The following is a 24,715-nucleotide window of genomic DNA, read 5'->3' as shown; positions in this document are numbered from 1 at the left end:
GCCGTCCTGTTGCCCAAGAAGACCGAAAAGAAGGCCTAAATTCGATTGAAGTTCCCACCCTTTAACAAAATCCGTCCTTTTCAGGACGACCAATTTGATGGTAAAGAGTTTCGTTTTCAAAACAGTTTCCTTCGTGGTGCGCAAGGAGTGATAAAATGAATCCATTAAAAACATGGTTGAATCTTTCTGTCATGCTCTCCCTAGTTAATTGATATCCTCATCGAGTAAGTTCGATGATGGTTGATTAGTGTAGGCGTGTCTTGAATTCCAAGAAATTAACCAGTGCAGTGTTATCATTCCATCCATATCTAAAATTAAACTAACGACTACATTTTCAATAGCGCCCTACAATATCCATCAGTACCGTCCCAACGACGCGTTCATATAGATAAGATTGGTAAATAGCAGATTTTTAGCGATGGGCCCAATCTTAGATCCATTTTCCCTACCTTGCAGAGCTGCGGTGGTCCTGGACTTATGGCCTACATTGATGCAGCGGAATGAAATTCATTAGCAAATTACGGTTGAGATTTCAGAAATGATCGTGGTGTGCGTATTGTTCCTTCATTGCTCAACATTTACCGTTACCGTTGGGACTTCCGGTCTTCTTTGCTCAGTCAACCGGTTAATCGTATTGAAGCGATACTTCTAGATTATTATTACGCCTATACTGTGGGCTCATAGAACAATAAAACCGAGCCTGGAATACTAAAGTAGAACATTCTACCAACATATAGAGTCCAAGAGATTCCTTCAAAAAGGCACAATATATGCGACCGAAACTTCGGATGAAATCCAAACAGATATTTTGAGAGGAACCAGTCGATCACAATCCTCTTATTGAGTTTAACCGGTATTATCAGAGCAATAAGACGCGTTAACCACGAATCCTTGGGAATGACGGTGACACGCTTCATATGGATGACGAATCGTCCTCATCTCATCCTCAGAAAATGGTACCCATTATTTTAATCGGCATCCTTTTGAAAAATTCCCCTCACAAAAAGGCTTTTCATGTACTGCCAGAGGGTAGGGGGAGAGGGGCAATTTAATTATTACTAAAATGAACGAAATTTACGATGTGCGCTTCCTTCGTGCAAACTTTATTTTGATTGCCGAAGCACACTCAAAAAATTTACCACATAGGTATCTAATGGATGAAACCATGTGAATTTCACATAGCTAAAAATCCCACCACAAAATCACATGAATATCAGGAGGCCGATGAAAGTCATGAAAAAAGTGTCGGAAAGGCATTAGAAAATTAATCGTTAAACTCTTTCTTGATAATGTTGTGGCCCTGAAAAGGGCCATTTTTCCAACGCGCTTGGCGTAGTTGCCCGGTGAATACGACCGACTGAGAACTGCAGCAGCTGGGCATTCCATGACGGCGGCCCAGTATACCGGAGTACTGGCACCAACGCACTCGGCGTAGTTGCCCTTTCGCCCCCAGGCTCTGCTGCCGCTGTTCTGCTGCCGTTGCTCTGCTTCCGCTGCTCTGCTGCTCTGCTGCTGGGTCGACGATCGGATAGACAATGATGGAACGGGCGACCTTGTTGGACGCTTATATAGTAGAACAGAAAATATCAGAGGTGTCAGATACTCTCATCTGATGTCTCAGTTGGAGAAAGTATAAGAATATAAAAAAATCAATCGATTTTCACCATCTTTAGACAATGGTTTACTTTTAACCATTTTTCAATAGTTTACAGAATGAAATCAATAGTTTTGAAACATTAAGTAAATTGCTAGAAATATTTCCAATCGATTGATGCCATTAACTCGTAAATCTATCGAGAGATGGTTGAGTTATTATCGTTCAAAATCTTTTAATTTTTCGTAACTCATCCAAAATGACTGTTTTCAATTTTGTACCCCCGTATGTTGCCGAAAGACGTTATCCAACGTCAAAAGAGTTTAACGTACGTATGCGAGTATCTGACACCTCTGATATTTTCTGTTCTACTATATAAGCGTCCAACAAGGTCGCCCGTTCCATCATTGTCAACAACATCAGCCCAACGAAACGGCCCTTTTCAGGGCCACCAAACTTTCGCAAAAGAGTTATTAAGGAATATTCCTAAAATATAATATACACAATTAAGTACAACACATAACAGACGTTATCCAACGCCAACCCTGCGGTCGTATCTAGTATACAACCCTTCCAATTTTTTAAGAATGCCCTTCGGAAAATTGTGCGTGGTGTTTGACGGAGTTGACCAATGATGACAGGAATGTAAAATATATTTTTTTCTATTTTAATTTGGATTTTATACTGAGTTTCTAACGCAGTCTAGAAGCTTGTACGTCATTTCTGCTCAACACAATAGAAATAACCATGAACAAAAAACAATATCCATCCCTTAAAACACGCCGTGCACTCAATTTTCCAACTTTCCTTTCGCAAATATAAACAATTTACAACGCCATTGACTTCAACATTGATTCCGGCATCACTGCCAGCCAGATTGATGCGATTGGAAGATTGCCGCAAAAGCTCAACGCAGATGTCACCACTGCATGATGATGATAATGTTGACAGACTGCATATAAAATTCGTGAAAATTAGCATTAAATCATAATTTTCATCAAGCCTGCGTGAAATCCTTCCAATATAACATTCGAATTCAAGAAGAAAACGTTTTTACGATCAGACTGATGTGCATCTTTGACTTTACCAGGTGAACTTTCATAAGATATATTCATTTCATTTCACGGCTCCATCAATGCTGCATCGTAAATATGATGGTAAACAGAAGAAAATTGCTCAATCACTCAAAATAAAGATGATTTGTCATCTTGTTATCACTTTGAAGACCATCTAGCACCATTTTATAGTACGGTGCGTGTTGAGTAAATCAAGTTCCGGTGCGTTGTCCGTCGAAAATTGTGAGTATCAATATGTTTGCTTAAAAAAGGCCAAAATGGACATTTATTGAATATTGGCGTCCTATACAACCAATTCCCTATTACCACCAGAATTACCACCTTTCCTAAGTAAATTCACTTAATTTCCACTTTCATCTTAGTGAAAATCACACATATTTACAATTTTCTGAAAAATGCAGCTGCGCTGGAGGTAACCTCTCCCTGTGGGTGCAAACTTGTTATGCATAATTTGCCATGAAAATATCTCCGATTCATACCGAAATAATAACAAATAGTTTTCAAACACGTTTTCTTACACGATTCAAGCAAAAGTTTCAACAGGAAATTATTAGTTTTTCTCTATGGACCGATTTGCCCCAAAAAGCGTCTGTTTTACTTGGAAAATTTGGAAACTATCCTCCTTCTAGTAGTTCTCACTTCGAAATGTACGTGGTGAAAGCTTGGAAAAGTTTCACTGTAAGACGCCAATCCCTGTCTTTTTTATTCCATGATTGCTACTGTCAAATCGACCAATCAGCAACTGGCTCGGATTTGACAGCAAATTGGCTCGAAATCGCTACCATTGTCAAGTCCCATCCCAGACTTTAAGCACCGACTAACCGACATGCAACTCAAACTTAACTCTTGATCAAGAATCCGTATCGGCCGATCAAAATGTGCAGCGATCCCATCTGTCAAAACCATAGACATTTTTTACCTAGATAAAAATAATTTGTCCGGAATAGATTGGACCCGAACCAACTCATACTTTTTTACGCGTGTTCGTGGCTAGGATAAACATTTTCCACAAACACGGCGGCAGATGTCAGTTTTGTGCCTTGATCAGAAATTTCATGGTACTTTGTATCACAGATAAACAGATGTAACTCTTCGTTCGAGATCTTCTTTTGTGCATTTAACGATTGGTTTGAATGTTATCGGTTCCGCGAACTACTCGCCGCAGCGCTGGCGTCGGATCACTTTGACGTTTCTATATATATCGGAATTACATTGATCGATATTACATTTTTTTTGCTGTGTAGTGTGCCAATTTAAAATCGTTAGTTTCGTATTGATTGTTGGTACAACCATAGAGGTAACTCTAAGACTACAAGGTCCCTAAGAAATGTGCTCAACTTTTTGGCTCAGCTCTGGTACTCTCTTCGGTCCCAAGCTAATCGATTCACCCCTCGAAACATAGAAAAATCCACTAACCCCTCATTTTATCTGTCAAACTTTCATAGCGAATCAAAACAAACATTGTGTAGTACTAGAATTTCGACTAGAATGGGATACGCGAGGGGGTACGTTAATCGTTTACTTGGGACCAATAAGCTAGTCAAGAAGTGACCCGAAAAAAAAATTACAGTGAAATTTTCAGTGGAAACAATGCTCTAACATTAATATTTATTGTCGACAATAAAAATGATTGTTAGAATGTTGTACTCTTCCGAAAACGGTAAAACTGCTACCTAGCTGTACAATGAATGTACATAATAAAATGTTGTTACAATGATTTTTATCGTTTTTTCATTTATTTTATTGTTAACATGATTCGATCATGAACAATAATGAACAACTCTATTACAATAAAAATTGTTGTTACATTAAATATTGGTGTATTTTCATTGTGGGTTACTTCACGAACAATAAAAATAAATCTGATTGAAGCATGCAGACTATGAGAGGGTCAGCAACACTGCCAATGTAATCAAGATATTTAGGCGCTGCTCGTATGGCTCTGGCTTTGACAGTTCGTTTGGCTCAAAACCAGGCAGTCTGCGTCCGCTCATATCTTATCCTAGACCCTCTCTAAAGCTTAATGGAGACCTTTTCCGTGCAGTCAATAATCATACAATAATAATAAAAAATTCCACCACTTGAAGATGTCAGGAAGGAACTCTCAGGTGGAAGCATATTTCATGGGCGATTCTCTCCAGTCGAATGCATTAACTTATCAACGACGCTCAACCACCAAGGAGACGTGACCTAGGGATATCGAGCGCAGGGGAGTTGGCCTGCCTTTCTCACAAGTTCCGGATCGAATCTCGATCCATAACCAGTAAAAAAAAGGACCACCCGTAACAGACATACCACCCCCTTCCCTTCCCGGGGCAATGTTTTATTTTTTCGATTTATTTTTAAAGTCGATAAAGTAGATCTGTCAAGCCAACACATACACTCTAAAGTACACTGTTATTTTTTTTAATCAATAAATTCGCCAACCAACAGTAAAATAACAATAATATATAATGTTATTGAAAAAAAATTATATGGGAAAATCACGAAAATTTCATTGTTAAGATACTTAACAACCCCCCTTTTTTATTGTAAATTTTCCATTTACCATGAAATTTATTGTTTTGTACAACATAAAATAAGGTAAATTTATTGTAGACGTAACAATATAAATCATTGTTAAGACAATAATTTTCGTCTTTTTGTTAAATTGTTTTTTAATGTATTTTTGTTGTTTTTTTTTTCGGGGAGCCATTTAAAATCGTTAGTTTCGTATTGATTGTTGGTATAGCCTGGTACGCAGCTGAAAAGAAAACGGAAAAGTAATTTTTGAGGAATATTCCCAAAAGTAAATTTGACAGCTATAGGGAGCTAAATTTTGAGATCATAGGTAGGTGTCGTCTAATTTTAAAATCAACAATTATCAATTTTTATGTTGTTTAAATGCATCCAAAACATCAGTTTTGCAATAAACGCCAACATTACCTAACGGAATAATTGATCAGACCATTATTTCGCAAGGAAAGTGAAATTGCATTCAGAATGCGCCACCTTCATGTCGATCACGATACTAATGTAATCGATCTTTCCTTTACCGATTTCTTTTGAACTGCGTACTGGGTCAAGAAATGCTAAGGAAAAGAAATTTCTTTAGCATTCCGTGTCCTATCCCGTAGCACGTAAAAACGTCATTACTTTTCAGCTGCGTACCAGGCTTATAATGTGAACGGGGTATAAATCACACTCCTACACGCAGAAAAATTTACCGCCAAACAAAAATATTTGAGGTAAATTTAAACGTAAACTCAGTTTGTTCTGGTCACAAACATAAACTAGGTTGATTTAAAACGTATGCCATGTTTGAATCCATTGATAGTAATGTTTAAAACAAAAATAATGTTACGTTTATTTTAAAAATATTCGTGTTGAAAATAAACGTGAATTTTTTTGATTTATTTGAAAACTATATGCGATCAAAAATAAATATGTTTATTTTAAACATGCTTTTCATGTTTAAAATAAACAAGCATATTTTGAAATTATTTTAGCATTTGAATGCGGGATAAAACAAAATACATGGATAGCAAATAAATGGAAATCTGCAGACAGGGCATCTAAATTGGGTTCTTTAATTTTGAAAAATGTATCGTTTTTTATACATCATCTGAAAGAGCTTCGTTTTCGGAGCACAGCGATATTTTTTTCGAACCCACACACTTTCATCTCGATTTTTAAATCAAGATTTAAAGCAAAATAATAACTACACTGTTTGACACTAAACTAACAAACTGACAGCTCGCTCCCATACAAAGTGACACTGAGGGGCGCTAATAAGGTGATTTTTGCAAATGTAATCGTACTTATTTAAAATAGTTTCAGTGTACCAAAATTGATACATTTTTTGGTTTGGGTTCCATTTTTAATGCAGATTACGAATATGCATTTACCTCAATACCCTTAAAGAACCCAATTCCTGCGATTATGGAAAGTCTGTGGATGTTTGGATCCGGGGGGCCGTCGGGATGGGTGTCCGATCCGATCCAGTTCAGTGAAACCGGTGAAACTTTGTGATATTAGCGTCGTTTTGTCGTTTCTGACGCTGGGTCCTCATACGAGCCTATTTCTAAGTTTGGTGTTTGGGGATGATCTGTTTTTCTTTCGACGTTGGGTAGGAGGGGGGGGGGGGGGTGGTTGAGGATGATATGGGGATCGGCATCAGTAACGACGAATTGACGTTAATATTGTGATGTTCCACCGGTTTTGTCGAGCTTGGAACACTTGCTTGTGTGGGTTTCTGGACCTTTTCCTTCGGTTTCGCCGCTTGCAGGCCGTTTTCGGTTAAGTTTACCGAATGTAAACATAAAGGGAAAAAAAAGACACGCTAAAAATTGATTACCCAGATTATGTATTGTTGAAATAAACATGCTTTTGAATTTAATTTACGTATACATATTTTTGTTGAAAACATGTTTTTAATTTACTTTGAACTATTCATATTTTTATTTAATAAATATAAATATTTTTAACTTAAATGAACAAAATTTGGTTCCATGCACACATACTATTCATTTGACTCATAAATTTCATGTGAGCTTCTGGCTGGACTCTGTTTATGTGTGGTCTTATGAAAATCATGTGGAATTTTACATGGAAATTCGTCAATAAAAATGTATGGAATTTTATTAGTGTAAGGGAGCGAGCTGGCCATAACTTATTTTGATGTGTCAAACAGTGAAGTTATAATTTTGCTTTATATATTGATTTAAACATTGAGATGTAAGTCTATGGGATCGACAAAAAATATCGTTGTGCTCAGAAAATTGAGCTTTTTGAGATGATGTGTAATAAACGATATATTTTTCAAAATTGAAGAACCCAATTTTTTGAGTCGGAATCCCCGCTGTACTTTTTATCTCGATTTTGAAGTGTTTCGTTTCTCCGTTTATATTACCAGACAATATTTCACATTGCTAAGCCCCTTGCGAAATCATTGTTTTTTTATAATCATCAAAATTGTATGTCAATGATCGAATGATTCTCAACATGTCAACAAAAAATCTCGACAAAAGTGCGTAACCGGTGCGGATGAGTGGTATTTTACTATACCATACAATTTAGTCCATTTAGTCAGAATCTACGGTCGTGAACCAAGCATTTCCCTCCATAAAATGAGTCGACAAATCCTACGATGTACTTCAAAAATCCTTCCTTTGGCCCACAGAAGTGCCAGTTCACAAGCCAAGGTAAGTCGGCCTCACCAATCCTTTCATCGGTACCCTGCTGAAACTGTAGCTTTTTCTTCTACTTCAAGAGCCCAGTGTGGCCTCGTAAGATCTTTTCCGGTGTGCAACCGACGGGTGCTTTACACATTGGCAATTACTTGGGTGCCATCAAGCGTTGGGTTGATCTGCAGGATGCGGGCGAAAACGTAACCTACTGCATAGTGGACCTTCATTCGATCACCCTGCCACAGGACCCGCAGGTGTTGCGGCACAACAGCCTCCAGATGGCTGCCACACTGCTAGCATGCGGAATAGATCCCTCCAGAGCGACGTTGTTCCTGCAATCCGGGGTTCCGCAGCATGCGGAGCTCTCGTGGATTTTGGGATGCATGACGACGATGGCTAGGTTAACCCATTTGCCACAGTACAAGGATAAATCGGCCAAATTGAAAGAAATCCCGCTGGGATTGTACATCTATCCGGTACTTCAGGCAGCTGATATAATGTTGTACAAAGCAACCCACGTTCCGGTGGGGGAGGATCAAATCCAGCATCTGCAGATGGCTCAGTCCTTGGCCAGGGCGTTCAATAACAGGTTTGGTACGACGTTTCCGTCCTGTGAACCCATTATTTCAGGTAAATGTAATACCGCTTCAATCTCAAATCCAATTAAAAATTTAACGCCATTTCCAGATGACACCAGTTGTCGGCTGAAATCACTTCGGGATCCGACGAAAAAGATGTCCAAATCGGATCCAGATCCGAAGGCTTGCATCATGCTAACGGACAATGGGAAAGAGATTGTGGAAAAAATCAAAAAATCTGTTACCGATTTCACTTCCGAAGTGACGTTCGAACCGGAAACGCGACCAGGTGTGGCAAATCTGATAACGATCCACTCGTTGGCCAGTGGTAAGACACCGCAGCAGATTTGTCAGGAAGCCAAAGGTCTGAATACCGGCCAGTACAAACAGCACGTGGCTGATGCACTGGTTGAACACTTGAACCCCATTCGGGTCCGCATTGAAAGGTATATGGCCGATCCGGACTATTTGGCGGGGATTATTGAGGAGGGCTGTGACAGAGCGAGGACCATCGCCGAGAAGACGGTGGCCGACGTGAAGGATAAGGTCGGAATGAATGGGTTCAGTTTGGCGCGGACGCACAGGTTGCTCCACGAGCAGAAGGCGAAGTAGATTGTTTGGGTAATGGTCGTATGATAGACTATAATAGTTGTTGAACATGTTGAAGATTTGTCGAACCTGTTTGTTCATTCGGTAATGATGACAACTCCTAAAATTGTTGTTTCGGATAATGGAAAAGAAGTACAGTAGTGTGAAGAAGCTAAAATATCCTTTTCACAATAATTCTGTTCATTCTGTCCCACCCGGTAAGTAAATTTGGTTAGCTTTCATAACATAACAACAGAAGCACATTGGTAAGAGAGTGGTTAAAATTATCCAGTTTAATCGATTAAGACATTCACCCCTATTCTGTATTTCGTTTCGAACGAAATTTTCATACAAAAAAATATTCCCCCTTATTCTGCGAGTCACGTGACTCTCTCTCACCGGTGAGGTGACAATTGTCACCTCGTGTGAGGTGACTCTCCATGCAAATCAAATGGAGAGTCACCTCACACGAGGTGACTATTGTCACCTCACCGGTGAGAGAGAGGGGGGGATTTTTTTGTATGAGAATTTCGTTCGAAACGAAATACAGAATAGGGGTGATTTTCCCACGTGATATAATTGACTTTTTATTCAGCATTGCAGTTAGTAGTTTAGTATAAAAAAAAAATCTCAGTTTAACTCAGTTGATAAAACTTTAAACATTTTATTTGATATAGTTTTACTGAAAACAAAATACAATTTTCTGTTTCTAATGCTTAATAATTATTTTTATTAAGTCACCCTAATACCCGTGAAAAATAAGATTGATCAATCCTGATGAATATCGGCGACTTAGTGGAATATCTATATAAAGAGAAACAGAAAGAAGAATTAGTAATTATGAATTTAATTCAACCATTGATTTTTCGCAAATTATTCATTCAAGACACTTTCAAATGGCACTGATCGTGAACATATTTGCTGGAATAATCAAGTTGCTAGTTGTGAACGATTTTCGTAAAAACAAAATGCGCGGTTCTTTTACAACTTTCCGGTCCATCTAGAATAACTAACAAGATACTATTTAGAACTGAAAAATAGTTTTCCGGAAACACATTTAACAAAACATAATGGGTTAGCCCCAGCAGGCTTGGGTTCAATCCTAGTCGGCGCCGCCGGGATGTTCTGAGGCATAACATCTCTGATCACGGAAGTAAAGCCGATGGTCCCAGGTTCATGAGTTGGTGGGTCGATAGGTAGGCAAATTTGGCATAGTGTTTGTACGATGGAATTTACCTAATCTTAGTCGGATTCTTCATACGATTGAAATTTTGGCAATACACCAATCTTTCAGTCGACAAATTTAAATTATTAAAACTATTTACCTCTTCTTGTTGTAGAGAACTCGTCAAGTCCTAAATAACGTCGGCTTTTGCCGGATCATTGGCTTCCTCCAAGCGGTGCGTCAATTCCGTACAAAACACGAAGTCCTCGCATGATGCAGTTGCAGCCATTCCGTTAGGCAAGTGCGCTGGAACGGTACGTGGGAACACATCGCACGCCGGGAAGGGGTTTAAAATTTCCCCTCGATGGCATTGCATTGTGGGTCGATTATTCGGTGTCGCAAGAAGCTCTCGATCAGAAGGCAGCAGGTTGTTTCTATTCTGACTGACGAAGTGAACATTCCTGTGATCGTTGTTGTAGTTACTGTTATAGTTAGTGTGGTTGAAGTTACTGCGATGTATATCACTGTTGTGGTAGCAATTACGGTTAGCGTTGTTTTGATAATTGTAAAGTTTGATGTTGCCAAAATTGTTGTTATTGTTGTTGTTGTTGTTATTGTTGTTATTGTTGTTGTTGTTGTTATTGTTGTTATTGTTATTGTTGTTGTTATTATTGCTGTTATTGTAGTTGTTGTTGTTGTTGTTGTTATTGCTGTTATTGTAGTTGTTGTTGTTGTTCTTGTAGTTGTTGTTGCTATTGTTATTGTAGTTGTTGTTATTGTTGTTGTTGTTGTTATTGTTGTTGTTATTGTAGTTGTTGTTGTTTAGCAAGCAAGATTTACGGGCATCATACTCGGTCCAGTCTGCCTTCCATACTTTCCTGGTACCAAGTAGGCGCCATCCTGAGTAATCGTTGTTGTTATTTTGTGCCACCACCAAGCTGGGGCACGCGTCAGATGGCTCAGGATCGCATTTCCGAAAATCTGGAAGTTTTATGGCTACGGTAGCAATGTGCTGGCTGCTGCCAGCCGGGAGTGCCTTGTGAAGTTCTTCGTCCATGGTGGCGCGAAATTGTTGAAACTACTCGAAAACCGCAACTATTACCGAGAACCGATGACGGATACGGCGATCGGCGATCACGTCGGGGTCAGCACAGCACAGAATTCGAACTTTTATTATTCCTTCTCCTTATGTCGCGCACACGGTTACGTTGTTACATGTTTTATACTCGAATGATTTGATTCACTCTCTTCTCTCTTCGTTCAATGTCTTTTATATAAGGTCCGGGCCAACAAGCTTATTGGTGTTAGTGAAATGTGCAAATGTTTAGTGGCGTTCGTATTTCATTGCAATGTTTATCTTTTTATATGAAACAGCTGTTGGCAGAGACGTAAATCTCACTGTTTGAAGTGTAGTCCTCTCCAGGTGGGTTCGTTTTGGTGCGATTTGCGTGTGTTAGTGAAATGAAATTTTTTGTTAGCTGTGAGAAATTTTTTGTTTGCTGTAAGAACTGTCATTCTGAAGTAAAAATAAACAACAAAACGAAAACAAACCCTCCCTAATAAAAAATAACCATAAACGAACGATAACCCAAATCATTGAACTATTCCACAAATGGTTTGGATGATACCCAGAACACGTCGTTAAGCAAATTAACCATACAATTTTTATTAGGGCTACGCTTGCACGGTAACAGTCAAGTACCCTTTTGTGAGTTAAGGTTAACCCATTTTTGATAAAGGTGGTTTTACTCATTAATGAGTAAATTATTTTAACAACAATGAGTTTCTGCTAACAGTACACTCAAAATAATCTTCACGTCAATGCCACGTGAAAACATACGTAGATTTTTTCCATCGTACTTTTCACATAAGAATTACGTGATTCTCATATAAGCCTAGTATACAGATCGAAGCGAAACGAAAATTGAAGCACGCGAAAAGTCATGAAATTTCGCTAGCGAAAAAGGTTGTGAAAAAATGTTTGTGGAACATTTTCCAGTTTCCTTTTTTCGCAGTTTACAGTTCATGTGAAACGAAATCGATCAGTTTACACCTCCGGTTAAGTGAAAATTTGACAGATACGCTCTCCCGAAACGTCAACTTTTCGCTTAGCGGCTGCTCTTTTCGCGAGCGCTGCATGCGCGAAAAAAAATAAACGTAAGCGAAAAAGATGCGATCCACAAAATTAGATTTCGCTGGATCGTATCTGTTTACAGTTCAAAGCGAAGCGAAATATTTGCCAATTGCGTTTTTCGCGCAGGTGAAAAATGTAGTATTTTGTATGAGATTTTCGCTTCGCTTAGATCTCTATACAGGCCTATAGATGCACTCATTTCGTCAAGCTTCAACGTCACATGAGTATCACATATAACTTACGTGATTTTGCTAATGAATGTCATGGTGGTTTTAAGTACTATTGTTATTGGCGATACTTATATACTTTTTTTTTATTATTATAATGAATTTTCACAACATATCAGACTAATGCCCTTTTATTCAATAAAAAAGTCGCAATGAAATCCGATGAAACACTAATAATTCCAATCAGGTGCAGGGTGATAACCTAAAGGTTGGTGATAATCTAAGTTATTTTTCGGCGGGGAACTGCTGGATTGCTTGCCACCTACCTGTGAAAAATAATAAAATAATAAAGTGAGTTTTGACAATGGGGAAAAATAACTCGTATCTTATACTAACATCTTGAAATTAATTTATAAAAATAACGAAAACATCTCTGTATCTAGCCGCCATGTTGTGCACCATGCTGAGTGTCGCATTGTTTTTTTTTTCAGAAGTGGAAACCATGTAAGGTTTACGTTAACCGGACATAGAAATTGTCTATGTGGAAATCAAGTAAATTTCATTGGGAGCGTTAGAGTATCCAACATAAATTTTCTTTAATATTCAAGTGGTATCACATATATGCTACGTGAGTCACGTAAAGCTGACAGAATAGGGAAACGATATACCTTATGTGATTTTTCACGTAACTTTGACGTGTCGATTATTTTGAGTGTAGCTAACAGTTACTACTTAATAGGCATTATGAATTAATCATTAATTAGTGGTGCCGCTTTTATTGACAATGGGTTCTCTTTTACTCATAAATGGATGTTTGAGTCTTACCGTGCACATGACAGTATACGCCACAAACGAAGTGACAGACGGAGCGGCTCGAAAACTTTGGTGACTAACCTGCTATTGCAATTTTTCAGTGTACCACATGGCAACACCACTACTACTGGATTGTACCACATGGCAACACTACTACTAGATTGAACTAGCATTTTAACCAAATGTACTAGAATGTTTTGGTTCTATCTCTTTCACTCTACTCAAAACTGAAATGCATAAAAAAATGACAAAATGATACGCACTCTTTGCACACTGTCAAAGAATCATTGTACACAAAATCAACTTTGTTCAAATCAAAACAAAAAAACTAACCCATCTGGTGGATGATGGCACAAGCTTCCAAGAAAATTCTATTACAGTGAACCACATTATTTTAATGGATTTCTTCGCCAGTAAGTCGTCTGTCACTTCGTTTGTGGTATACGCTAGTGTGTGTAAAATTATGTTATAGAGTTCTCCAGATGCACAAAAGTGTGCGTGAGACCGCGCGCTACCTTTTTAAGTAGTTGTGATATCGCGATACCTTTTTGGTTCTTCTTCTTCTTCATTTTTATATATGAACGTTGGACTTAAATGTTCGTGAGATTGCGCTTGGAGATCTCTAAATAGTGCTACGCGATCGTCTGTTTTCTCGGCAGCAACCATTGTGTGGTCCTCCTCATTGTTCTTCATCAGCAGTTCTTTCGGTCGATGCGTCGTCGACTTTGGAAAGCAACCGTTTCGTGATGAGTGTGTGAGTGCTGACCACGTTTTGCGTCCATTGCTGCAATTTGCCATACAATGAAACCAACCGGTGAACACTCGTGTTTATTTCAGTTACCGTGGGGACTTAATTTGTGACTAGCCCGGTCCCTTTCAAATTGTATCATTATTTATATACGTTCCTTATATTTGAAATGACGTTTCATTTTCATCTAGTGATGGCCGATTTTAATTCGAATAATCGATAAATCGATTAACGAACCGAACAGTAAAATATACACGGATAGAAATCTCCTTATACCTTTTGGCAAATTTCTATTGCTGATTATTCATAAAATGTATAAGTCAACTAATAAGCAGACGCCTTGCAAAAAGTTAATGAAGATTATGTGTCAAATGAAATGTATAAGCGGTCACACATACCTTTTATGCATTCTTATAGGGCCTATGTGGTTTGTCTTATGGAATGTATAAGGCTGATGTTTTGGCAAAAATGTATAAGTGAAACATATGGATAAAATAATTGATTTTCGTTTCGTGTATGTAATCGGTTATATCTTGCCGATATAAGCATTAACTTCTTGAGAGGATCATCACCGATCGTTTTAAACAAGTTTTGCACTCTCATTGGTGGAAAAATGACAGGACAGCGAACAAAAAATAATCGATTAGTTGTTAATCGAGTAATTAAAAAATGGGACATCTCTGATTTTGGTGTGATTGTTTTGATAAAAAAGCGAGGGGGCAGCTAAACCACAAAATTACCTTGCATACTGGGGGTATTCATTGGATGAAAGGGACCGTGAAAGAGGACACTAAAATTGAATGTTTTTCATCCGACAGTTTCATCTTAGTATTCATCTTTGATGAAAATGCTGGAAGCGGCTCTAGTTCTGATGGAGGAGGCTTTTTGGATAGCGGAAGATAAAGTGTTTATTGTACAACACTTTTGACTATAGGTTTAAGATGTATTGAATAGTGACCAAGAATCCTCGGCTCTGTAAAGATAAATCGGTTGAGCCTTATCAAATAGATTAATAATAAAAAAAAATAATCACAATTTAGCAATCTCAATGTTTACAACACCACCTGTTGGCCCGGACCTTATATAAATGTCATTGCTCTTCGTAAGGGTGGTCATCTTTAATGTTATTTAGTGTTGCCAATTCTAGTCGAAATTCTAGTACTACACTATGTCTGTTTTGATTCTCTATGAAAGTTTGACAGATAAAATGAGGGGTTCTTGAATTTTCCTATGCTTCGAGGGGTGCATCGATTAGCTTGGTACCGAAGATAGTACCAGAACTGAGCCAAAAAGTTGAGCACGTTTCTTCGGGACCTTCTGGTCTTAGAGTTACCTCAATGATATCACCATAGAGGTAACTCTAAGACGTCCCGAAGAAACGTGCTCAACTTTTTGGCTCAGCTCTCAGAATCCACGAACCCCTCATTTTATCTGTCAAATTTTCATAGCGAATCAAAACAAACATAGTGTAGTACTGGAATTTCGCCTAGAATGGGATACGTCAAATACAACAGGGAAAGGTTTTGCAGCTGAGTTATTGACGAAAGAGAAAGTCGATGAAGAGAATCGATCAAAGCAGATAGGACCATTTGAAATGTTCATCGAAAATTGTTTAAAATGTTTCGGGAAGCACCAATCCTGCTGATTTAATTTCACGCGGAATCACTCCGAAGGAAACTCTCGAGAACGACTTATGGTGGCATAGGCCCACCTGGTTAGAGGGCCGGCGCCGGTGGTGTAATGGTAAGCGTGACTGTTTTCTCACATCGATGGGTCTTGGTTCAATCCCAGTCGAGGTCGGTGGGATTTTTATGAGGCATAAAAATCTCTGGTCACGTCTTCCTTCGGAAGGGAAGTATAGCCGTTGGTCCCGGCCCTAGGCGCCTAATACAAAGGTGACACAGTAGGAAGAAGTGTTAGTTTGTTTACTAAAATGAACTATGCCCATTTGGTTATGGCATGTTTTGTTCCTGTTAGGTCCCGACCCTAGGCGGGTAATATCACAGGTGGGCAGGAACTCCCCTAATAAAAATTGTATGGTTAATTTGCTTAACGACATGTTCTGGGTATCATCCAAACCATTTATGGAATAGTTCAATGATTTGGGTTATCGTTCGTTTATGGTTATTTTTTATTAGGGTCATGGTCTCCCAGTGTTGGTGAGTTCTTAAGAATTTACCGTTAATGTTCACGAAAAGTTTACTATTTTGTCATACAGAAATTCAAAACAAAAAAAAATATGGGCGGATTTTGACAGTTTTTGACTTGCTTCATACGACCAGAAGGTGTACGCTGGTCACAAATGCCGTGCCAAACTGATTTCGTACGCAGTTAATCAATCTTTGATGTGAATTTCGCTAATAAACACAAGGAGCATTTCTTATAGCAAAACTTGCCATAACAAAATGGGCATAGTTCATTTTAGTAAACAAACTAACACTTCTTCCTACCTTAGACAAACAGACATAACACTCACAATCACATTCATCGCATATAATGTTTTAGTTGGGAATGTGCTTGCATTTGTCATGGTGGCGCCACTGAAGCATTGAGCAAGCCTCCAAATTTCGAACTTATTAGTGATGCCAGTTCTTTTTCACATCTAGATAGTAGATGTCAGCTCTTGACAATGATAAGTGGTCAAGGCATCCCACTGGAGACACACACCATATCTGACGAATACAGAAAAAATAGTTGTTGAATATTACATCGGAAGTGCTGCACGTCATTCCGTTCCTAATATTACGCTGCACGATTAACACAAAATTCGGGAACAAATCATGTTGATGACTGTAATATTCTATTAACTTTTACCCCTTTAACCAGTTATTGATGTTCAATACTTCACCATGAATTTCATTGATTGATACATATTATTTATTTTTTTTGCTGTACACACTTTAAAGTGATGAGCGGTGGTAGAAAGGGCACTATTAGTGATGCATTACCTCGTTAAAAAACTTGCTGCCAGCAAAAGAAGAAGCACACTAAACAAACAAAACAAATCCCTTAGCTTCTGTGAATTTTTCCTACGGATCCGTATTTCTGCTGAATTCAATCAATTCTATAGATCTACGGAAAATTTAGTAGAACCGACATCACTGACTTCCATCTGTTTTGTTTTTATTCAACACAGCTGACGCGTTGACAGAACGAGGGAAAAGCAACTGGTGAAAAAATGGCATGAACGAGAGATGCTCTAGTTGCACATCAATGCTTGGGAATGTGGATGATAGATGGTGCTAGTGTGCATGCAAAATACGCTTGACGATATTTTTCGAAGAATTTTCTTCTAAGAGTTATGTCTGTTTGTCTGTGTTCCTACTGTGTCTCCTTTCTATCTCCCGCCTAGGGCACGGTCCCCGACATAATGCCATTCAATGCGTGCCGAAGCCGACATTTGCCCTACTCAAAATCTTGAAATGTTAAGAAATTTGCATGTTTGCAGGAAAATCAAATTTTTATTTAGATCCAGTTTTCTTCCTTCTTTGGGTACATTTTGCCAGTTATTTTTGAAAAACTTTTGGCAACCTTCCTTGCATCATCCAATGGAGGAGAGAGGAGAGAGTCATACGATCGATTATAACGGGAGAGCGAAAGCTCCGAAAGCTCCGTTTCGTTAGTGTTTTCCTACCGCTACCGGCCGTGATGCCACATATACAGATTTATCTGTAACCATACAGATTGTTTTCAATATTTTGATACAGATATCTGTATGTACAGATTACAGATTTTTGAAAAATAGGGGAAATGTCTGTAATGTTGGCCTATGGATCTAAGATTGGGCCCATCGCTAAAAATCTGCTATTTATCAATTTTAGCTAGATGAACGCGTTATTGGGACGTTACTAATGGATATTTTTTGTTGCTATTGAAAGTTTAGTCGATTGCTGAATTTATGTATGGGCCCATATTAGGGACACTTAGGCCGACATTACCTGCATCTCCCCTATACAGATTTTTCAAAAAGGAGAATACAGGGTTTTTGATCCAATTTCCGTCCTACTAAGAGAAACCCGCGCTTTACCTCTCTTTTTTGAACGGATTTGAAAAAAAAATGGAATATTTCTACCAAAGATAACTTCTAAATTTATTCACCTTCCCATACGTACCGTTGGTTTGATAAAGAGTCACAAATTGTTGAGATATTGTTTAAAATCTAATCAAGAAGCAGGATTCCAAATTCGTCCTACGAGTTTCAATTCCGTCCTAACGCATTGAAACGCCATTAGATTTGCTTCGTCCTACCGATAAACGTAGAAAAAGGGGATTCGCTAGGAGCGTTTCTTTTGTTTTGAGAACAAAGAGCGTTATAATTCACACAATGCGCTCTAATATCCTATAGGATTTATGTTGTAGCTAATGAACTAACCTATTATTGATTTGTGCACAATGAAATCATTAATCATTGATATTATTGATCTTTTCTGATCAATAGAACGGAAATGGGCGATAACGATGAAGAAGCGCTCTACCCTTTTTTTAGTGATTAATAATCGTTTCTTCCTTTTGAGCAGCTTGAATTCAATCTATGAGCATCAAAACCAAAACTTTTTTTTCACTAAATAAAATATGCTCATGTTCAGATGTTTAGATGTCTCGTTGGAAGGGATATTAGTTTCCCTTTCTTCATGTTTACGTAAACAAGCCATTTTAGCAAACCCAAGAAATTTTCAGTCGGAAGCAGATTTATCACTTAATGTTTTGTATTTTCAAACTTTTAGAAAAGATACAAATCACTTAAAAAAATCAATGATTTCGTGATTTAAAAAAAGACGAATTCTGTAGAAAGCAAACTTTGGTAATTTTTAAAGTTTATAAACGTTGATCAAACTCTTTCCGAACTCATTGAAGACTTAGGTAAATCCACACTTAGACAATAATAGATAAATTAAACGGAATTTTTTACAGATCTTTGTCAGCCAGATACCGATTAAAAAGATTTTTTGCGATGAAATTTGGCATCACTGGCTACCGGTGGATGATGATCGTTCGTTGCGTTGCTCGTTCTCTGGTTTTCTCTGTTCAGTATTAATTCGTACTTGGTGAAGAGCGGTTGCCTAGACGTCGTGTATTTCGTTTCGCGTGTCTCGTTCCCTCATCCGTCGTCGCGTGTTCTATTGTGGTGGCATTGTCACGCCGCCGTGAAGCAGTATTTTTATCGTTTTTTTTTCGCTCGCCTCTACTATACGCCCGTTGTTTCTCTATTCGCGCGTGTTAGTTTTACTAGTGTAGTGAATTTTTTGTTTATTACTAACATTTTAGTCAACAATCCGGGCGGTGGTGTTCGTGTTGTTGTCATCCAACGGAGTCTGTACTTACAAAGCATAGTGGTTGACGACGGATGTTCCTTTCCTGGTTTAAAAGTGGGTATCTACGTCAAGTGCATCGTGAAAATCACCTTAATACCTGTTATTGTTCTCTGGATGTATTCTAAAAATAAGGAAATCTAACGGTGAATCAAACAAAATTAGGAAAATAAACCACCAACAGTGTCAATAGCGAGTTACTTTCCGCACCCAGAAGAAAATAAAAATCTGAAAAAGTAGTGCAGTGAAGAAAGATGAGAAAAGCGGAAAAGTTTTTGAGTGAACATAACGGCACGATCGTGTTGTTTCCCCTTTATTCACGATAGTGGTATGCGCGCGCGGTAGCTTCCCACCCATCCATCCACCTACATTGCAGATTATGGAGCTCTAACAACACAAATGCATCTCGGAGAAAATTTAATAGTGGAAAATACGGAACCCACTTCGTCGGTGTGCACAGTTTGAATTTTGGGAGTTTCTGGCCCGGTCGGAAGTTGATGATAAGAACGGAATTTGAATTACCTTGAAGGTCTTCAGTGGTGTGGGAAACGAGATTGTTGGGCACATCTAACCGAACAACCGACGGTCAGGGTTCAGCTCAGGTGTAAATGCATTTTGTCTCTTCTTTTATCCCATGTGCGTCGGCCCGCATGAGACGAGACATTCATTACACAAACCTGTATGTAGGTATATGCATATTATATTTTTGAATCAGGAGAAGAACACGAGACCTTCTCCGTCTTTCAGTTGTATTAGTGGAAACGTGTTCTTTTGTATGGTGCAGCAAGCAACCTGTGTATTATTGTGTAAAGTTATTTTTTTTTATATTATGTTTGCCTTTTCCGGAATTTGCCATGACTGAGAATATTCGCTGTGGGTGCTCTTTACAAAGTCATCAAATGACTTATCTGGGATTTAGAGTCTGTTTGAAAACATCACTTTATCTTGGTTATAGTTGGAAGTTTCAAGAGCTGCAATGTAAAGAATATTTGGATAGCTGTTAGATGTCATGTGCTTTTTCACGGTTAATACGTTGCACAGATAATTTAAAACAAATTAAATGTTTATTCAAACTTTCAGTTTTGTCGAACCTCTTAACGGAATCCCTTTATGAAGAACTCGTTGAGTGTGTTGATTTATTTTGACAGATACGCGTATTTCGTCTACTACTTGCAGACTTCATAAGTTGTTTTGAGTATTTGGGCACTGATGAAGTCTGCAAGTAGTAGACGAAATACGCGTATCTGTCAAAATATAACCAGTGGTTCCCAACCTTTTCAGCTCCACGACCCCCTTTGAGTGTTTCGCGGACCCCTGGAAAGTATTTTGTATAAATTAAGCAGAGATGAATAAAAACCATTCATTTGATCTGTTAGTTATTCGTTTTATTCCAAAATACTATATTAACAACAGCCAACAACTCGTTCAGTGCGATTATTGTAGATCTCAAATATAGTTACGATGCTGCGTTTGTGATCTGTTTCTTGTCATGGTTTTAATGTGGAGAAGAGTTGAAAATTCGCTCTCGTACGTACGTACGTACAAAGATGCAAATGGGACAAGGATCTTCAATGTCTGCTAGGAGACTTCGGGATACGACATGGCACGCCAGAACTACTGGTTCAAATCTTTTTCATGGAACAAATCACGAGATGAGGAGTTATCCAAATATTGGTTCATCCTGTGTTTCATCAATACTTCCATATCCATTGAGGAAGAAAATGGATTGCGGACTACATCAGCATCTTCTTGTATCAGCTCAGGAAAACACAGCTCACATTGATAATCCAGTGAGTGAAAATGAGCAATAATTTCAGATTAAAGATCAGAATTTAGCTAGTTCGCTCTTTTGTCGGTCATACTGCAGAGTCTATGGAACATGGCAACATTTCCAATACTAGCCTTTCGGGGCCAGTTTTGCTTGAATGCTTGAAGATCGTCTTGGAAGTGAATTAGATGGGTTTGCTAGCCATCTGCTAAAAATCTAATTAAGGGGAAAATTACCGCCCGAAAATAAAAATATATTTTCAGCACGTTTTTATTTCTATAAAAACATTGGAAAAAATATCCAAAATCCAAGAGGATCAATTTCTTCTTTAGATTCTTGAGAAAATTTACATGTAAAAATAGTTTTTCTATCTCATCATTAAACAATATTGGACTCTCACAAAAACCGAAAAGTTGATGTTTTGTGGTTTTTTGAGTCCAACTTCATGCCATGATAAATTACAACAAATATTTTTGCACGTGAATTTTCTTTAAAAAATACGAAAAAATGAGATTTTTTTTCGTGTTTTGATATTTTTTTTCCCAAAAAAAATTACAAAGATTAGTCCAGTACCTAATTTCAAGCAAATTTCATTTGGCCTCAAATTTCCCAACTAACAATTTTAACTGCAGATTAGCTTATACAGTAAAAAAATTATTTGCATGTATAAGCTAGTCTGTAGCTAAAATTATTTACTTTGACTATATGTTTAGTATTATTTCTGCGTGAAGTCAACGATTTACATAGTTGAAGATGCTAATTTCAAATAACAGACTAAAGTGGTAATTTATTATACGATAGATGAGGAGGAGATGAAAGTATAGAATTGATAGTTCCGTTTAGAGTACGGCAGTGTGAAAATTGCATACAGAGAGTAGACAGCGAGCTAGGACAACTTTTAGGAAGGTACAAATCGGTTTTATCATCTCTCATTGGTCGAAATGTACAGTAGCAGCACCTACCCCACCCGTGTCCCCTCGAGATCGTCAAATCGACGATGACAGGAGCACATACCGTGGTAGGGGAAACAATAGCTGCAATTTCCAAACCTACGACTGGATGCCTTCCTTCAAATAACAACTGGAGTGCGGTAAAAATCGGTAGAACTGTTTCAAACACATCGTTGGTACTTGAGCGGTCGGCGATCATCTCTTTTTGCCAGTGTTGGCAGGGGGAGGCGGTGGACACCCCTCACCATCCCTCTCCAAAGGGAGACTTGTTTAATCTACGGAAGAAAAACAAAAAGATGTGCTTATCATTTTTATACGTCAATCTATAGCTTTCAATGTTTATATTGCTGCAAAAATATTAAATTTAGATTAAATTATATACGTTTTTCAAAAAATCGTCCTCGTCCTCGTAGTCGTTTCCCGTCATTTTTGGGCTTGAAAAATTTGATATAATCCCCTAAATTAGTATACGGTCCCTAAGTTGAGAGCCGGAAAACGTTAGAAAAAGAAGCATAAAAAGCCTAGAAAAAGAAGTGCGTGTGTTCCGAGCATAACTTTAAGGGCACCTCAAAATTAATTTCTAGATGATTTTAGGAAGAATTCCAAGTGGAACTTCAAAAGAACTTAAAGGATAACTCCAATATAATTCTGAGCAAAATTTTAAGATAGTTCTGAGGTGAATAGCATGTGAATGCTACATATCATTCAAACGAATTTATATAAAACTATGGAAGAAGGAGAATCTAAGAACGAATTTAATGAATTTTTGGAGTGTTCGCAGATAGCTGAGAGAGTCTTAAATTTATGTTAGAAGAATTCTGAAAAGATCTCTGTGAAGGGAAATAATGTTAAAAGAAATACTTGAGATCGATCAAATAATATCCTGCAAAGTTTTGAGTGAATTTTCATGGACAAATTTGGAAGACTCCGAACGCAGATCTAAATTAAAGATTCAGATGAAATGCTATTGTCTTAGCAGGGTAAACACTCCTATAGTTGCGGTACGTTAGAAGCGTTAGGTTCCTATAGTTGTGTATTGAGTCTCCATGCACAATTATAGGAACCTAACGCTTCTAACGTACCGCAACTATAGAAGCGTTTCCTATAATGGCCTAGTGTACTATAACTTTGATGTTTAACTCAAATGGCTTTGTAAAGTTTATTCAATTGAGCCTGTACAAATAAAGTAATTATTAAAAAAATAAGCATTCGCTAACTGAAAGATACTTTTTGATTTTTTGTAATAATCGCAACTGTCTGTAACCCTTGTTTAACAACTGTCAAACATAAGTCGTGGGCTGACCAATTTTTGACAGTGGTCAGCATTTGGCCACGGTAGGTTGGAATTTTTTAAATCTTCAAATAGTCTCTTTCAGTTAGCGTTTTGTATGTCGTACAACCGGGAAAATTTCCGAAATTCTGGAAAAAAAACGAGAAATAACACCTAGATCGTGTAAAGCTTTGAGTCACTTCATGTAATATTTCAATATTGTACGAAAACGTTCTTCTTTGCATGCAACATTTTAAGTTTGTCGTTTGCGAGAAAAGAAACACAAGTTTACACACATGGATGTTTACATCATCGATAATATTTAGATTTTTTTTTATCTGTTATACAATAATACAATACAATATATATACAATACTATATACTACGATTACCTTAGCCTTGATCATGTGAGTTCAAGTTGCATCCAAAGAAGATTGCATGCATGAATGTTTACATCACCAGTAAAATTCAGATTTTTTTTCTTTGAAGGTTAGTGAAGGAATTTTCAGGATTCAGGATCTACATTTCTTAATACCTTTTTCAGAGAGTTTTGAAATTCTGAGGATAATTCCTTTCAAATTCTAGTGATAACCCTAATATAAAAATACCATAAACGAATGATAACCCAAATTATAGATCTACACCACAAATGGTTTGGATGATACCCCAAACACGTCGATAAGGGGTTAGGCCAGGGGCTAGGGCTCAAAAAATATTTTTTTGGTCTTGAATGATAGTTTAGAGTCTAAAGAATACGGGACAATTGGTTTTATACCCGGGAACACTATCTTTCGCATTATTTTGGGGTGCATGAAATTTATCTTTAATCGTATTTTTCTCGAAAATATGTTTTTCAAGTTGCGTAGAAAAGAAAGTCATATTTCTAATTGATTAATCGGGTTGATTTTTTGTAGCTTGTTCTACATACATTTTTCTAGTGAAGTACCTGAGTTTTTTGCTTTATATTTAAGAGTTTTTAGTAATTAACGATTATATTTGATATTTTTGCCTTAAAATCAGACCACTTTTTTTCAAACGCGCGCCATTTTGTCAAAAATCAAGTCAGGTACTTTACTAGTTTAAACATTATAGTTTATGAAACTTTTATCCATTTTGTTCTAGGACTACCTCCGGCTGCAAATCGTTTCCATCCGCAAATCGCTTCACGCTGGGGACGCCATCACTTAGATGACTGCAGCGCCACCTCGCTGCACATTTCAAAAACAAAAATTTGGGAAAATGTTTGATCGCGCACGGGCGGGATCCCTACGTTGTGTTACGGATATAAAATAAAACAACACCGATTGCTTTGCCGTCCTGCCATGGCAGAGGCAGTGAAACTATTGATATATATTTATTGTTATCATCGGTATCATTTGTATCTGCT

General features: G+C 37.8%; 3 protein-coding genes across 4 annotated transcripts in view; 2 read left to right on the top strand and 1 right to left on the bottom strand.

The window, feature by feature from the left end:
* The first annotated feature begins 7,667 nt into the window (after positions 1–7,667).
* Positions 7,668–9,309, top strand: TrpRS-m (Tryptophanyl-tRNA synthetase, mitochondrial). Of its 2 annotated transcripts, XM_065223358.1 has the most exons (4): positions 7,668–7,853; positions 7,922–8,468; positions 8,526–8,862; positions 8,939–9,020. In XM_065223358.1, exons 1-4 carry the CDS (start codon positions 7,779–7,781, stop codon positions 8,952–8,954), a joined length of 975 nt encoding a protein of 324 aa, XP_065079430.1. In that variant the 5' UTR covers positions 7,668–7,778; the 3' UTR covers positions 8,955–9,020. The 2 variants fall into 2 exon arrangements, with proteins under 2 accessions (XP_065079430.1, XP_065079429.1); XM_065223357.1 differs by having other exon boundaries at positions 8,526–9,309.
* A 353-nt stretch (positions 9,310–9,662) lies between these two features.
* On the bottom strand, positions 9,663–11,367 carry LOC135702331 (GATA zinc finger domain-containing protein 15-like). The gene is made up of 2 exons (XM_065223356.1): positions 10,330–11,367; positions 9,663–9,808 (listed from the first exon to the last, which is right to left on the bottom strand). Exon 1 carries the CDS (start codon positions 11,224–11,226, stop codon positions 10,360–10,362), a length of 867 nt encoding a protein of 288 aa, XP_065079428.1. The 5' UTR covers positions 11,227–11,367; the 3' UTR covers positions 9,663–9,808; positions 10,330–10,359.
* A 7,716-nt stretch (positions 11,368–19,083) lies between these two features.
* nuf (rab11 family-interacting protein nuf) overlaps positions 19,084–24,715 on the top strand; it is a 346,264-nt gene continuing 340,632 nt past the window's right edge. The window contains exon 1 of the mRNA XM_065223419.1: positions 19,084–19,397. The gene's annotated coding sequence lies outside the window, so the exon portion shown is untranslated. The remainder of the gene's footprint in view (positions 19,398–24,715) is intronic.

The sequence above is a fragment of the Ochlerotatus camptorhynchus genome, unplaced genomic scaffold, assembly GCF_037179485.1.
Source record: "Ochlerotatus camptorhynchus isolate MF236.1 unplaced genomic scaffold, CSIRO-AGI_Acam_v1.1 ptg000192l, whole genome shotgun sequence".
NCBI classification, from domain to species: Eukaryota; Metazoa; Arthropoda; class Insecta; order Diptera; family Culicidae; genus Ochlerotatus; species Ochlerotatus camptorhynchus.
Note: the sequence above shows the minus strand (reverse complement) of the source record. Positions and strands in the feature narration are given on the sequence as shown.

What these genes read in the sequence shown, in the direction of transcription:
- TrpRS-m (XM_065223357.1), top strand. Translation starts at nt 7,779, where the DNA reads ATGAGTCGACAAATCCTACGATGTACTTCAAAAATCCTTCCTTTGGCC. An exon ending in GTGCCAGTTCACAAGCCAAG is followed by an intron (nt 7,854 to 7,921) that starts GTAAGTCGGCCT and finishes TTCTACTTCAAG; the next exon opens with AGCCCAGTGTGGCCTCGTAA. An exon ending in CTGTGAACCCATTATTTCAG is followed by an intron (nt 8,469 to 8,525) that starts GTAAATGTAATA and finishes CGCCATTTCCAG; the next exon opens with ATGACACCAGTTGTCGGCTG.
- LOC135702331 (XM_065223356.1), bottom strand. Translation starts at nt 11,226, where the DNA reads ATGGACGAAGAACTTCACAAGGCACTCCCGGCTGGCAGCAGCCAGCAC.